General features: G+C 45.2%; 2 protein-coding genes across 3 annotated transcripts; both read left to right on the forward strand.

Moving 5' to 3' along the window:
* The first annotated feature begins 206 nt into the window (after positions 1 to 206).
* On the forward strand, positions 207 to 1,133 carry LOC121457134 (olfactory receptor 1019-like). The gene has a single exon (XM_041665827.1). It carries the CDS (start codon positions 207 to 209, stop codon positions 1,131 to 1,133), a length of 927 nt encoding a protein of 308 aa, XP_041521761.1.
* Positions 1,134 to 5,595: 4,462 nt separating this feature from the next.
* Fam183a (family with sequence similarity 183 member A) lies at positions 5,596 to 14,966 on the forward strand. Of its 2 annotated transcripts, XM_041665193.1 has the most exons (4): positions 5,596 to 5,728; positions 8,484 to 8,543; positions 14,245 to 14,348; positions 14,856 to 14,966. In XM_041665193.1, exons 1-4 carry the CDS (start codon positions 5,596 to 5,598, stop codon positions 14,964 to 14,966), a joined length of 408 nt encoding a protein of 135 aa, XP_041521127.1. The 2 variants fall into 2 exon arrangements, with proteins under 2 accessions (XP_041521127.1, XP_041521128.1); XM_041665194.1 differs by lacking the exon at positions 8,484 to 8,543.
* Positions 14,967 to 16,494: the final 1,528 nt, after the last annotated feature.

Genomic DNA, 16,494 nt, shown 5'->3' on the forward strand with positions numbered 1-16,494 from the left:
CTCCCCCTCTCCCTCCTCCTCCTCCTCCTCCTGAGTTCTTTGAAATGCCCTTTAGATAAGCTGCTTCGTGGTGTTAGCTTTCTGATGGAAGCCATGACTCTGTAGACAACATGGAGCTGCATACACACGTCTGAACTTGTCTTCTCTTGCTGTCCCCTCCCTTAGCTGTGTGTGGTCTCCTGCATCTGAACACAATTCTAGCAGACATGTTCAATCACACAAGAGTGAGTCACTTCATCCTTGTGGGCTTCTCAGATACCCCGCAGCTGGGATTGGTGGTAATCCTGTTTTTCCTGCTTGTCTACACATTCGGCCTCCTGGGGAACATCTCCATCATCGCAGCTGTGATGAGAGACACTAGGCTCCACTCCCCCATGTACTTCTTCCTGAAGAATTTATCTTTCCTGGACATGTGCTACACTTCAGCCACCATCCCCAAGGCAGTGGTTATGTCCTTCACAGGCTCGGGGCTCATCTCCTATCTCGAGTGTGTAGCACAGCTTTATATGTTTTTCACACTCGCGTGCACTGAATGCTTCCTGCTCACGGCCATGGCTTATGACCGGTACGTGGCCATCTTCAGACCATTGCTCTATGGAACCATCATGAGCCACAAATGTTGTGTTGCAATGGTGGTCACTGCCTGGGTGAGTGGAGCCGTCTACTCTTCCTTCCACACTTTCAACACCTTCTCCCTCCCCTACTGTGGACCCAATGTTGTTGAACACTTCTTCTGTGACATCCCTCCAGTCATGAGGCTGTCCTGCACTGACTATCATCTCAATGAGGACATAGGCTTTGCTGTTGGCACTTGCATCGTCATGAGCGCCTTTGCCCTCACGGTCCTCTCCTATGTGGGCATCGTGTCCACTGTTGTTCGCATCCCCTCAGTGGACGGCAGGTGGAAGGCCTTTTCCACCTGCTCCTCTCACCTGACCACAGTCGTCTTGTTTTATGGAACTGGAAGCTTCGTGTACCTGAGGCCCGCCTCTCGGTACTCCCCGACCCAGGGTCGCCTGGCATCTATTTTCTACTCTGTCCTCACTCCGTCTTTGAATCCAGTGGTCTATTGTCTGAGGAACAAAGATATGAAGTTTGCTCTGCAGAAACTTTATTGTGGAGGAAAATATTGAGTCCTCCAAGACTACACTGTGTGGCTCTTATGATCTGATGGCTGTTATGGGACCCAAGCAGTTCATCTTCTTAATCCCCTTTCATTCCTGTGATACTTGGCATTTGTTCGACCTGTAGTGTCTCAATCCCTTCAGATATGCTTCACTCCCTCCCAGTGACCTTTGTCTTTAGCAGCTTATAGCTCCTGCCACAGATGCACATACAAGTGACATATCTCTAGAAATATACACTATTCTCTCTTTAAAGTTTTTCTTCTAAGCCAGATGTGGTGGCTCAGGCTTGCATCAACTGGGAAGGCAGAGGCAGGAGAATTAGGACTTCAAATCCAATGTCAGCTCTATAGTGAGTTCAAAGCCGATGTCCTCGTAAAACCCTAGCTCAAAAAGACCAAAACAGGGGCTGGAAAGATGGCCCGGCTATTAAGAACACCTGCTGCTGGAACAGAGGACCTGCATTGAGTCCAGCGCCATCATGGGAGTAGTTCCATTTCAAGGAAATCCAACTCTCTCATCTGACCTCTGTAGGCACAGCACGCATGTGGTGTGTGCTGCACATACGCAGGCAAAACACTCCTAAATATGAGAAATCCAAAACAAAGCAACCAAATCCTCCAGCTGATATAGTTGTCGAATTCGTGTTTTCTGAGCTGTGCTCATTACAGTAGACAGGATTCGCAGGTCTTTGCCGTCAGCCTGATGCGATGGCCACTAATTTGGATTTTCATTCTTTTTCCTTCATTTTTCTTGGCTCTCCCATAAGGAACACATTTCATTACTCTAAGTGTTCCCTCCCTCAGTGTCCCACTGTTCTCCCCTTTCAGGCATTCGGACCTTCCCCTGAGTTTTCCCATGCTGAAGAATTTTAAGCATCCCTTAACTTTTATTTAAGTGTCAATCCACACCCTCCAACCCTAAACATCTCATTTTGACCTGAATTATCCTCTGTTCTTATTCTGGAATGACCCTCCAGACAGCTCTAGCACCGGCCCTGCATGGAGGGTTCCAGAAACAAGACTAATAATTCAAGCTGAGGGACGCTTTATTGACAGAGCACAGGTGAAATCTTGTACATTCTCCTCAAGAAAGCCATGTGGTTTTGAAGGCTCAGCTTACTTCTTCTTGCCCTCCAGAAGGCAGCGAAGACTCCAAGAGGCTGTTTGAGTCTTGTTTGGGACACAGAGGCCAGGCGCGGATCACATTGATAAGTCATAAAGGCACTATAAAGACAGTGTGACTCTAACTGCCTGAATGTTTTAAGGGACTATATAATGATGTAAGCAAACAAGGCTACAGCCAGCGAACACAAAACCCTTACCTACCTCTACTGCACAGGGACTGGGGGATGCAGAGAGAGATGACAGATCTCATCTTTAATAGCTTAGGTATAAACAAGCACATTTAGGGAAGAAGCTAAGATTATTGCAACAGAGTATTACCTACCAGACAGGGACTCTACTGCCTGGTAAGGCTTCTGAAAAGCAATCGCCTGTGAGCTCATATGAACATTGGGTAGAAAACTTCTGCAGAGAAGATGCAAAGAATCCTACAGGTCAAGGAGAAAAGCAGCTAATTATGAAGTCATTGGTAGGTGTGGTTTTGGGGATTAGAAACAATGGCTACACACTTAACTCTATAAATACTATCACACGTCAAACATCCTGGGTCATGAATGTATGAATGAGTGAATGAAAGAAAGAGCACAAGCTTTGGCATCTGTGTTTAGCTGCTCACCAGAGCCAGGCATGGCTTCTCTCCCCACTGTAGGCTTCTTATGTTTATTTAAAAATAAATCATGTTATAGAAGGTGATTGGAGGTTGAACAGGTATAGAAAGAAAGATGGTGGTTGTCAGGGGATGGGACAGAGGACAGTTGCCTAAGGGGTGAGTTCTGTAGCTGGGTTTCACACTGTGCCCATACTTCTTGCAGCTGGACTGCATACTTGACAGTGGCTGAGATGGGAGATCTTAGAAGATGTGTATTTTGCCATAATGAAAAATTGAAAGTAGTTGGGTGGTAGGAGAGACCTAGAATCCCAGCAATTTAGGAGGCTGGGGCAGGAGGATTGCAAGTTCAGCATCTTCCTGGGCAACTTGAAGAGATTCTGTCTTAAAATAAAAAAGTTGGAGATATAGCCCAGTGGTGGAGCAGCTCCCCTATGTGCAGATGCTCTGAGTTCAATCCCTAGTATTGCAAAAAATAATTAGATAAATTATAAAGATGTCGGTTTACTTAGATTAGAAAGGGTGGTGGTCCTGTGATCTCTGGGCACTGGTCAGAAGATTGACTGCCAGTGGCCATGTCAAGAGAGCAGCAGGTGGCAGTTGAAATTCAGGAAAATAGCTCACCAGGAAGCAAAACTCTGATGGGTGAATCTCGGATAGGCAAGGCCCTGGGAGCCATGGACCCAGAATGTTTCTTATTACTGCTGTGTCTTTGCATGTCTGCCACTGTCATTTTTCTCTGGTATCTCTGGCATGGTGTGAATGGGCATGGGGAAATCCCCACTGTCCTTAATGTAGTCTTGGAACTATCCCATTCTACCGAACATTTTTTAACCTGTGGATTATTATGAAGATGATTTCCTCTTACGCTGTACTCTTCAACTAAAGCAATGATTTTATACAATAATAGTGTTAGTTTAAATAGAATTTTATTGAGGATTTTTAATAAATATAGTAGGGGATTATGATAGAAGTGAATTTAGTGGAATAATTATCATAGGTAAATGTAGGATGAAAGGTTTCCCCTGCCTCTGATAAGCAGAGGTTGCAGAGATAAAAAAATAAAAAAGGAAATATCACACAACTAGCTTCTTTTGAGGAGCCATATAGACTATGGCTTAGGTTAATGATAAAGAAAAACAACTGAGTCCCTGAAGCCTAGCTAGTTTAAATTCTTTAAATGTTGCGAGATACATCCACAGGCTTTGGAGTGCATCAGAGCTGAAGAAGAGCTTTGGGAATGACTTAAGGTTAGACTGAGAAGTTTTTGTCAAATAGCTTTGAGGTGAAAAACCCTAGGAAAGAATTTCAAGTTGTGGAGAGGCACGTAGCTGTGTGAGGGACTCATTAAGATCAGGGAAGAAGAACAGAGCAGCCCAGAGATTCGCTGACGTGCCTTTCTTGCTAGGATTGATGATCGAAGGTGTGACTAATTCCATGTACTCATTTCTGCCCTCAGCTTCCTGATATGAAAGCTGTCGAGGAGTGGGCATGCACCTTGAGGCTTTCATGTAGAGCTGACTGATTCTTTTCCATGTATAAAAGCTTGGGTGTGTGATTCTCTTAAGAGTTCTTATAATGTTAACTTTAGAGATGGTAATAAAATGATAGTTCTTTTCATTGTAACCAGAAAATGCAGCTTGCCAGCGAAAGAGTTGGCTGAGAGAAATACCTTGCTTGCTCACACTCTGTTAATCTGTAACAAGTTACTTGGGTATGTGGGTTCTTGAGACAACTTGGTTTTCACTTGTAATATTTAAAATGTTTAATTATGTAAGGGAAACGGGAAACATGGTTTTTATCTATATTCATTATAATCCTTGAGAACTAGAATGTAACTGCATTGAAGTTTATATATTGCTTGAGTGGGCTATGTAAGCTGTAAGGGAAAAATAAAGACAGAACTGAGGCTGAAGTTGATAGGAAGATCCTAAGAGTGCATGTATGTTTTTTCCATCTCTCCCAGCCCCAGAGAATGAAGTGTTACTTCCTCAGACAGAAAAGTCAAAGGTCTGCCTCAATCCCTGAACTGCTGGAGGCTGGTCTTCATACCAGCAATATTTGACTCTCTCTGTCTCTGCTCTGCCCCACCTTGTGTGTTTGTGTGTGTCAGAGGTGTTTTGTTTTTGCCTTTTCTTCTTCTCTTCTCTTCTCTTCTCTTCTCTTCTCTTCTCTTCTCTTCTCTTCTCTTCTCCTCTCCTCTCCTCTCTCCTCTCCTCCCCTCCTCTTCCTTCCCTCTCCTCCCCTCCCTCCTCTTTCTCTCTCTCTCTCTCTCTCTCTCTCTCTCTCTCTCTCCTTTATCCTTTTCTTTCTAAATTTCACCTGCTTTCAAATCTATTGGTTTTGGTCTCCTCCTCAATCTGTCTTTAGGAATCGATCACCCATGTTGATGTCCCCACTCCAGTCTTTTCTTCCTGGCTAGGTAAGGGACAGCTGCCCTTCCCTAGAGGTGCACAGGAGAGGTGCTACATCTGGATGCTGGGTTCGGGTCTGAGGGCACTGGTGGAGGATCAATGAGACACCAGGAGCCTGAGAGCTTGGAGGGTGGAGTGGACAGAAGCCAGAGAAAGACTGCCAGGGAGGGTGGTGCTGTGGAATCTGGCCGCTGTTGCCTAGAGACAAGAAGGACGCTGTTGCCTGAACACAAGGGGAACACTGTTGCTAGGAGACAGCAGAAGGCAAACTTTCTCTTGGCAAGGAGAAGTCAGATAGCCTGACCTCTCAGAGCAAGGGCAAGGCCATGGCAGGACACATGGGGCAGAAGATGATCCAGGACGAAGTTCATCAGAATCAGATCTTGAGAGAACTATTTCTGAAAGAGCTGCGAACACAGAAGCTGTACACGCAGTATCACGTGAATCCCCTGCGCAAGGGTGAGCAGGCACAAGAGGGTTCGGAGGAGTGGGAGAGCAAGCCTCCTCTGGCTCTATGTTGAGTTTTGAGGGGATCTCTCCCTTCTCTCCCCACATCACCCCAGGCATGAGAGGTGCATCCTAATGCGTCCGAAATTGAGTATTTTAGATGTAGAATAAAGATAAATGATTTGGGGTGGGGGTAGTTGTGCTTCTTAAGTAATTGTACAGGGTTTTTATGTCTGGTTTCTTTTTAATACACCAAGGGGTTTTGTTCTTGTATGGTTTGTTGTTTTTATTATTATTTTGACTTCTTACCCCTGACCTCCCTAAGCTCAGAAGTGGTAAGCTACAAGGAACAGAGCTTGAAATTTCCCCTCCCCTCACCCCCACTCAGCAAAACCACCCCATGCCCCCGATCTCCCACTGTCTTCCTCCTGTGTGACTCCATTGGGTTCTCTGAAACCCTCTGGGCCTGAAACTGAACTCCAGACTCATGGGTCCCACCACTTCCCTGCATTCTTCCTTGGAGCAGCTCACCAGCAGCTTTCTGGCTGAATGTTTGCCCCTCCTGGCCTGCTCTGCTTGCCTGGCCTGCTCTGCTTGCCTGGCCTGCTCTGCTTGCCTGGCCTGCTCTGCTTGCCTGGCCTGCTCTGCTCTGCTTGCCTGGCCTGCTCTGCTTGCCTGGCCTGCTCTGCTTGCCTGGCCTGCACTGCTTGCCTGGCCTAAGCATCCCACTGCACTAGCTAAGGTGTTAGCTTCTCATCACTCCACCTCGCTGCACTCTTGATCATTCCAACCCACAGCTCTCCCAATTAACATCTGCGCAGCTGAACGAAAGGTCCCAATGCCCATGGCAGCCGCTCTGCCTGCTCAGGACATTCGCTCTCTAATAGTGTCTGAGTAGGTCTCTGTGGTCTCCAAACCCCCTAGATTTGTGACAGTCTCAGGAGCTCCAAGTTACTCTCCCTCCAAGCACCAACTTCCTTCCTCCACATTCCTTCCTGTTACCTATGTTAAAAGACCAAACAGACCAGGCCAATCCCTTTGTAAACATTTTGGAGGTCTCCTGCAGTTTTGAGCTGGTTTGAACCCAGCAGCCTCTAAAGTCTCATTGGATCTGGCTCTGGTTCCTTTCCAGCTTCCATCCATTCTGACCCCTCCCCCCACATTTAATTCCACCTCACTCCCACCGAAGAGTCTCCAGCAAAGTCACAGTGCTTACTGTGCTCTGGCTCAGCTACTGCTACATACACACGTACCACAAACACACACACACACCATACACACACACACCACACCCCACCACACACCACACATACCACACACACACACACCACACAATACACCACATACATACCATATACACACACCGCACACACACACACACACCATACACACCACACACACCCACACCCCCCCACATCACACCACACACACATATCATATACACACATTATACACACACACACACCACACACACACACACACCACACACATACCATATACAAACACCGCACACACATACACCACACACACCACACACATACCACACACACACCTCACACACACACACATACCTGACACACACCACACACACATAACACACACTCCTTCCTTCCTTCATTCCCATAGAAACAGATTTCCTAAGTGTGCCAAGCCATCTCCCATACCTACATGCTCCTTGTCTCCAACTTCTGTGCTGCATTAGCCACAGTCAAGTCCAGTCTCGCTGTCTGCAGAAAGTGTGGAGACTTTATTTACCCGTATGTAAGCTAGTTTTTGTCAGGAGACTTGATCACTAAAGTGAGGAGAAAAATTATTCCCCAGTTCTGTTTAAACATTGTCCATTTTACGAATTAAAATGACCCCTGAAGGCCACATGGAGGCTTTCGCAGACAGTGCAGTCTCCTGGCCCAGCCCCTCTGGGCCCATAACTAATGGGGTTCACTGGAATAAAGTGAGAATATACTACAGGGTGTTGGCACTTGCTTTCGTTCACAAAGACTTTGCTAACACACTGGTAACATCTTTGGCATTTGAGTGTGGCTGGGCTGAGAATAGCTAATAGGGTCCGAGACAAAGAACTCCTTGGAGGGCACGGGCTCCCATCACCTTCTCATTCCTCCTGTTCTTCACCAGCTCTCTCCTTTGGATGTGCCTGACTCTGCCAGCTGTCACTCATCTTCTTTCCATGCCTTCTCACACAGTGTACCCACCCCTTCACTCAGGACTCACAGGCACCTCTCGGGGACACTCACCACACACCCACGCCACCACCTCTATGCACGTGGCCTGCTCCCAGGTTCCTTCTCACATGTTATCCCATGTTGACATGCTGTCAGTCACCATCAGAGGGAATACTCAGGAGCTGGGAGCACTTCCTGTCTTGCTCAGTGCTGTCTGCAGTGCTCCCGTCAACTGGAGGATGTGGATTCAGTTTCTCCAATCAATGGCCTCCTGCATGTCCATCCTGTCTTCAGACATGCTTGCTTCTCTGCCAACTTGGCAGCAAAAGTTTCCTCATGCTGGAAACCGGAAGACAGTATCCATGTGGGACACCAGGAGAGTTCCAGTCTTTTAAGGTCAAGTAGGCACTCCTGGCTACGGTACTGGAGTAACAGGCTTGCTGTGAGGTCTTGTTCCTTAGTGTCCTGCACAGTTCCTGGCAGATGCCAGACTCCTTAGTGAATGCTAAACAGAGGCCTTGTCTAAGGTGAATCTTAGGACAATCTTAGGCCCTGCTAATGTGAATTTTGCTGCTTGTTTTCTCTAGTTCACACGATTGCCAGGAAGCCTATGTCTTGGCATGATAACTTGGAGGAGCCTGCAGATGGTGAGTGCTGGGCTTGAGAACACTAAGGGCCAGGGTACAGAGGGTCAGGCAGGCTGTAGATACCTCTCAGGATTCTGCTATCTTGGGGAAGATATGGGGTCCTCTGAAACTGGTTTTAACCAAGGTCACAGGAGACTGACTTTTTAGCTACAATGCCAGGTTACTACCCACGAAGCCAACATCAATGTTCATAAGCCCTTACCTTGTATCCATCCAACCCTCCATCACCCTGAAGTCATAGTGACTGGTTTTAATTTTCAATGCCTCTACCCACTAAGCAAGTTATGGGCAGTGCTCTAACATGCTTCTGTTGCTGTGGTCAAACGCTCTGACCAAAAGTATTTTGGGGAGAAAAGGGTGTATTTCTTCTCACATTTCCAGTTCCCTTTTCCCCAAGGAACATCAGGGCAGGAGTGTAGTGAGGAGGCGAGTAGGCCTGCTTTTTATCCTGCCCAGCTCCGGCATGGCTAGCTTTACACCGAAATAACAACACACAAATTGTATTCATTTAAACACTGCCTGGCCCATTAACTCTAGCCTCTTACTGGCTAACTCTCACATCTTGATTAGCCCATTTCTATTAATGTGTGTAGCACCACAAGGCGATGTCTTACTGGGAAGATTCTAAGCTACATCCATCTTGGGCTGGAGCTCATGGCGTCTGCCTCATTGCCTTCTTCCCAGCATTCTCCTGTTCTCATCTCCCTGCCTCTACTTCCTGTCTGGTTGACCTGCCTATACTTCCTGCCTGGCCAATTAGCATTTTATTAAAATATATGATTGACAGAATACAGACAATTCTCCCGAACCACAGGAGCTTGAAGCAGAAGTCATTGAAGAAGGTTGCTGGTTCACTCAGTCTCTGGCTTGTTTGCTGCAGGCACCTGCTCAGCTGGCTTTCTTATACAGCTCAGGACCACATGTGTAGGAATGGTGCCGCCCACAGTGGGCTGAGCCCTCTACATCAATTGTCAATCTTGACAATCCCTCCCACCCCCGTGGACAAGCCCACCTGTCAATCTGATCTAGGTAATTCCTCAGCCCAGGCTTTCTTCTCAGGTGGCCCTAGGCTGTGTCAAATGGGCACTTTTAAAGCTGATTAGGACAACCAGTTTCATTTTTTTGTTTTCAAAACTTCTCTGAAACAGTTTTTAGGATGATTGCTAGAACTAGGCAAAATAACGCAAGTGCTTAGGATGGGGTGTGGTGTGCAGTGCTTCATAAATGTTGGCTGTTATTTTCATAATTACCCTGTAACAGTCCGCGGGCTGGGGCTAGGAGGAGGGCCTGTTATGAAGGAGCAGGAAGTAGCCTCGTACATACTTGGAGAGTAATTAGGCAAGGGGATGAGTGAGCCAGCATCGCAGACTGGTGCCTCTGTCGGGCAGTGGCATTCTGGGAAGAGTTCTCAAAGACTCCAGGCAGAGGCATGTAATAATAAGAGCAGCGGGGCTGCTTCCCACTGCTCAGCTCCCGGCCACCGGCCACCAGCCACCAGCTAGCTTTACCAGAAATAATTACACAGAAACTGTATTCTTTTAAACATTGCCTGGCCCATTAGTTTTAGCCTCTTATTGGCTAGCTCTTACATATTGATCTAACCCATTTCTAATATTCTGTGTAGCCCATGAGGTGGCTTACCAGGGAAGATCTTAACCTGCGTCTGTCTGGAGTGGGAGAATCATGGTGACTGACTGACTCGGCTTCTTTCTCCCAGCCTTCTGTTCTGTCTACTTCACCTACCTAATTTTCTGTCCTATTAAAGGGCCAAGGCAGTTTCTTTATTTAACCAATGAAATCAACACAAAACAGAAGACTCTCCCCCATCATTTCCCCTTTTTCTGTTTAAAGAAAAAAGAAAGGCTTTTACTTTAACATAGTAAGATTGCCTATAACAAAACAGTTATCAAGCAAGAATTACAGTTACAATATTTATATCTATTTTATCTTGTATCATAACTAAGGAAAACTATAACTATCTATTTAGTCTTCAACTCCATCAAATACGCCAGAAAGATATACTATTACCTAAGCAAATAAGAAATCCAAACTCTAGAAATGACAGAGACATCTTGCTGTCTAGACAGTCACCCAGAGTTCCTCTGAACCATTGGGGCATCCATCTTTGGCCTTCAGGCTCATAGTATCCAGCAGACATTTCCATGAAGCAGGAAATTTCAAAAACAGTTCAGTCACTATCTGCTGTATCTTGTAGAATGTCTCGTAGACTCTTTCATAGATCAGGAACCCTGAAAGACCATCTCACCTTTAGGCAAGTTTAGCAGTCCTCTCTCTGAGGGTTCTGTGTGTCCAGTTTATGCAACAGTCCAGGCAAGAGCAGTTTCTTGCCCAAATGGCTATCAAACTCCATAAGTAGCCTCTTCGATGCCCATCTTCCTCTTGAAGTAGATTGGTGCTGCCAGGAGCAGATATGTCTCATTGTCATGAAAAGCCCTAAGTTATTAAAACATTTAAAATGTCATATTCTGTAATCTTTGAAAGATATGAAGAATGCTGATTTAACTGAAATATATCTCTATATATCTAGAAAATCTAGCTAACATGACTACAAGCTTGATTATTATTGATCATTATCCATTAACAACCTATATTTCCTAATTATACATTACATTTTTAAATGAACTATACAATCACAATATCTTCAGAAATACATATACATATAACAAAATTGGCCTTAAAATCCATACCAATGTAAATTATTTATATATATATATATATATCATATCCCCCTTTAAATGTAAAAGAACATTTATAAACAATATATGGGAACATGGGCACAGTTGTTTCTCTCCAAACTGTTTTTTTCTGAATGGGGTGTTGTTAATCAGGTCTTTTATTGTGTAACCTGTGTGCCAGGTTCATCTCAGTTGGCAGTTGAGCCAAGTAATTTTTTGAGGGTGTTCACAGCAACCTTTCAGGAGGGTATGGTCTATCATACCATATTGGGATAGAAGCAATCCATAGAGTCTCATCCTCTGTGAAAACAAAAGAAGACCCTCTCCAAAGCATCATATCCTTAGACCCAAATTTTGAAGTCATAATACCCTCATGAAATCCATTTTAGTTTAGCTTGGCAGCCCATGTAATGAAATGTCTCTCTGTATTGAGTTCCTTTATAGTCAAAAACTTTAAAGAAAACACAATAATACAAAGAATCCAGACTCTCTGTGAATTTTCCATTTTTACATGGCTTGTTTTTCTTTATTTTTTTTTAATCTCTAAATATCTGTACTCTGTCTCTTTAAAGACTTTATCCTTTTTTTTAAAGGGCATTAACTTTATTCTCTATTTTTTTTCTCTCTCAAGCCTACGTACATTCATCCAACATTGTGATCCATTGAGGTCTGTTATGTCTGAATCTGTTTTATTGTGAATCTGTAATTTTTTTTTACTATCCAGGAGCATTTCTTAAAATGTTAAGCACTTCTTAAAAACTTAAGTTGCACCATGTAGGGATAATACAGTACCGCCTGTGTCCTGCCCAGTCGAAACCTTAACTGCGCTGTTATTACAGTAATTACGGTAGTTTCTGCCTGAGACCAGCACAGTTCTGCATGGTGGAGCTGAGCTGCTCCTGCCTCAGAGCCATTTGGTGCCCCTGAGCCACACACAGTTCCAGGCACACAGCAGTCCACATTGCCATCAAACAAGCCATAGCACTTTACTCCAAATGCTCCATTCAAAAGCCCGCAGGAGCCAGACAGAGATCACAATGGCGGCATAGCCCAGAAAGCCGGCATTTTAAAACAGCCAGTTTTTTCCTGCTGCTGAGTCAGGAAAATTTCTTTGCAGCATGCAACCCACAAACAGCCAAAAGCTGTGTTAAACTCTCTCTCCCTTTTTTTTTTTCAAAGCCTTCTCAGGTTTTTAAGTGGATTTAGTCCATCACGTTGAGCGCCACTCTGTAGTAATAAGAGTGGCAGGGCTGTTTCCCACCGCTCAGCTCCCAGCCACCGGCCACCGGCTAGCTTTACCAGAAATAATTACACAGAAACTGTCTTCTTTTAAACATTGCCTGGCCCATTAGTTTTAGCCTCTTATTGGCTAGCTCTTACATATTGATCTAACCCATTTCTAATATTCTGTGTAGCCCATGAGGTGGCTTACCAGGGAAGATCTTAACCTGCGTCTGTCTGGAGTGGGAGAATCATGGTGACTGACTGACTCGGCTTCTTTCTCCCAGCCTTCTGTTCTGTCTACTCCGCCTACCTAATTTTCTGTCCTATTAAAGGGCCAAGGCAGTTTCTTTATTTAACCAATGAAATCAACACAAAACAAAAGACTCTCCCCCATCAGAGGCAGAGCTTCTCAGGGGAAGCTGTGCAAAGACATTTCATGATCTGTGAACAGGCACAGGAAGGGTAGGTGGCAGCACGGTCTGAGAATTGTGTACAGCCTGGCTCTTGTCCTTGCTGCTGACAGTGGGCTGTCTCTCTGTTTTTTTCTAGGGCTGATTCTTGCTCAGCATCCAGAGTCCCCCTTCTCTCACTAGTTGTGTGACAGTGGGAAATTACTAAACTCTTTGTGACTCGGTTTCTTTGTCATGAAATAAAGGCATTGCAGTACCTGCTCCTTTCTCTAGTGAAGGGAACACACCAGATGAAGGGGAACATAAATAAAGTAATCCCACATTATCTCTGAACTGGGTATAATAAGGAGTTCTTTATTTAAGAGGGGACTCACAGATCACAACAGGGAACAGAAACAAAATCCAGAATTCAGGTGTGAGAGCAGAGACAGAGCAAGAAAGCAGAGAGTGTGCACCTTTTGGTACCCAAAGCCATGCCCAACCTGGTCCAGTTTCTCAAAGGCCATTGGCTGAAGGAAGTTCCCCATCACCTCCCCCTTTTGTCTAAATAAGAGAGTTCCAAACCCAATACAAAACTATATACAATAAGAACAGATATCAGGAATAAAAATTAGAAGTACAACCAGCACAAACATATTAAGCAAGAAACATATGCTAAATATTTCAATTAAGTCATAAGAGGAATGCAACTATGACTATCTAGTCTTCAACCCCATCAAAGACCAGAGAAGGGAGATAATATTACTTGAGTAGACAGGAAGTGCAATCAAGCAGCTTCCAAAATGTGCAGTAGATGACAGAGACAATGACTACCTGGGCAATCACCCAAAGTCTCATTTGCAACGTTGGAGCAACCAAATTTGGCTAAGGACTATAGTAACTGATGGGCCATTTTCAGAGGCAGGAAAGTTTTCAAAACCATCTTACACTGTCTTGGCAAGGTTTGGCAGTTTTTTTTTTTGTATTTTGCTTGTCCAGTCTGGACACTGTGCATTTTGTCAGTGGTTGAGGCATGGGCATTTCTTTGTCCAAAGGCAATTTTTTTCCCCCAAGAAGAAAACAAGCTCAAAGTGAAGTTTCTTTAGTGCCCAACGTTCTCTTAGGAATAAATTGGCACTGCCAGGAGGAATCATGTTTCACATCAACAGAACCCTAAGTTATTTAAATGCCATATTCTACAGTTCTTTGAAGTGGTTGAAGATTACAGTACCAGGTATGGTTTCCCTCCTGTTGAGTGGTCCTTAGGACCATTTAGAGAGCTGCTGGTTATGACCAAGGTATGCATGCTACTACCACACCCATAGGTTTATTATGCCATGCTAGTTGTTGCTGCGGTTTTTGATTCCTTTTTAACTATGCCTCCTCTCCCAGCCAAGTTCCTGAACCTCATTCACCATGCTGCACAGGGCCCAAGGAAGAAATATCCAGAGACACAGACTGAATCCCAAGAAATTGGATGGGATCCAATTCCCTTGGTGAGTATGGCTCCTTCACTTAGTGGTCCCTGGGAGCATACCAGCAGTGGCAGTGATGGGGAAGCAGTCTCTCCTGGTTTTGAATTCAGGGCCACATTCCCTAGTTGTGTGACTTTGGACAAGTCACTAAGTTGTTTTGTATTCACCTTAGCGCCATGCTCCTTCAATACGCCTACACATTTGTCAGGTAGCCCATGCTAGGCGCTGTCCTTGTAGCTTAGCTACAGTAATAAATACACTGCCTCTCCTCTGTGAGCTACTTTCCAGGGGTGGTGAGCTCTGAGGCAAGGCCTCCTTTGGGCAGCAGGGAGGGGCCTGCCTCAGCTTTGATAGGTTACTCTCCTTCAGTTTGGAGATCTTCACATGTATCTGTGTCACAGCTCAAGGTTTAACAAGGAAAAGCCCTGCTGTCACCGGGCCTTGGGCCTGATACAGATCCAGCTCTACATCATGTAAACCCTAGTCTGCTTCCTCTCTGAAAGACTGACCCTGCCCCCTCCCCTCTAGGTCAACCCAGACCGCCAGGACAACAGGCTGAACCACTTCAAAGTCTACCATGACATCACTCTGTACAAAGCTAAACTATGGAGTCTGGGGGAGGATGATCACCGGAAGTAGCATTCTCTCGGTAGAGCGAGTCTGAACGCAGAATTCCCAAGGTGTGCGCCATCGGGAGAAATAAAGGCAGCTTCTGTTAAAAATCACACAAGACATAGTTTACACGGGTCACCACATTATGATTTAGAGTCAGGTAGGGTCTGATTGAAAACGCTTCAGGAGGCCTTGGAGCATCACATAGGCAGAGGGAAGAGGAGACATCCACAAAGAACGGAAGTGAGCTAAAGAAGCAACCTGATTGGTTATAACATGTGCCCATCTTGTCTGTAATGGTTTGAACAGTTGCCCTCTGGTTGATGGGGACTACAGCTCAGCTACTTGTTGTGAGAGGTCTTTGTAGGGCCCTCAGATGAATCCAAATGACCAGAAGACACCTGATAAGCAATTGAAGAGAGCAGCTTCATTTTCAAGAAAAACCAGCAACCTGGGGCCCCCTGAAAATGGCCTTAAGCAGTGGGAGGGAGGTCGGGGGTGGGTGGGCATGTAAGGCAATCCTTTTAAGCCTACATAGGAGAATTCCAGCTGTGGTTAAGTGTGCTTTAAAGTGATTGGGTATAGGCTCTTACTGATACAGGAATCATTTTTTGGGTTGGCTCATGACATCTGGACCTATGATTATGGTGTCAAGAGCCCGTCTGCTGTGTCAGGGGTCTGTGTGACAGAAAATAGCAAGAACAGTTCCTGCATATGGCCGGATAGAACCCCGATTGACCACTAGACTGGATGTACTTCCCGAGGGTCTGGTTGAAGCCAGAAATGAGTCAACATAGGATGGGGTAGTAATAAAGGGCAGAGCTCCTTGTAACCTGACTGCTGGGGAAAACAAAACTGGCCCTGGTCCCTTCACTCAAACAAATCAAAGCAAAACAAATAAACAAAATGTTGGACATGGTGGTGTATGCCTTAAATCCCAGCACTCAGAAGTCAGAGGAAGGCAGATCTTTGAGTTTGGGGGCAGCTTGTCTACAGAATGAGTGCCACAACAGTCAGGATTATACAGAAAACCCTGTCTTAAAAAACGAGAGAGAGAGAGAGAGAGAGAGAGAGAGAGAGAGAGAGAGAATATCTCAGTGTTGCATATTGGGTTATGTTACTGCATTCTGGTTTCATTTCTGTTGCCACGAAAAACAGTCAGACAAAAAGCAGCATGGGGCTGGCCCCATCTTCCCCACCTTGAACAGTCATATCCCCCACAATATCAGTAGCCCATATGTCATCTTTTTAAAAATTTATTTATTTATTTATTTATTTATTTATTATGTATACAATATTCTTTCTGCGTGTATGCCTGAAGGCCAGAAGAGGGCACCAGACCTCATTACAGATGGTTGTGAGCTACCATGTGGTTGCTGGGAATTGAACTCAGGACCTTTGGAAGAGCAGGCAATGCTCTTAACTTCTGAGCCATCTCTCCAGCCCCCCCATAAATCATCTTTAAAGGCCTTTCATCACCTATCACAGGCAAGTGTCAGGTCTTCCAACTAAACCGCCCCAATCCCTAAGCCCTAAACCCCAGTGCACATCCCCT

The sequence above is a fragment of the Microtus oregoni genome, unplaced genomic scaffold (assembly GCF_018167655.1).
Source record: "Microtus oregoni isolate MIOR12 unplaced genomic scaffold, Mior012 000015F_ref0000493, whole genome shotgun sequence".
NCBI classification, from domain to species: Eukaryota; Metazoa; Chordata; class Mammalia; order Rodentia; family Cricetidae; genus Microtus; species Microtus oregoni.

What these genes read in the sequence shown, in the direction of transcription:
- Fam183a (XM_041665193.1), top strand. Translation starts at nt 5,596, where the DNA reads ATGGCAGGACACATGGGGCAGAAGATGATCCAGGACGAAGTTCATCAG. An exon ending in CGTGAATCCCCTGCGCAAGG is followed by an intron (nt 5,729 to 8,483) that starts GTGAGCAGGCAC and finishes TGTTTTCTCTAG; the next exon opens with TTCACACGATTGCCAGGAAG. An exon ending in GATGGGATCCAATTCCCTTG is followed by an intron (nt 14,349 to 14,855) that starts GTGAGTATGGCT and finishes CCTCCCCTCTAG; the next exon opens with GTCAACCCAGACCGCCAGGA.
- LOC121457134 (XM_041665827.1), top strand. Translation starts at nt 207, where the DNA reads ATGTTCAATCACACAAGAGTGAGTCACTTCATCCTTGTGGGCTTCTCA.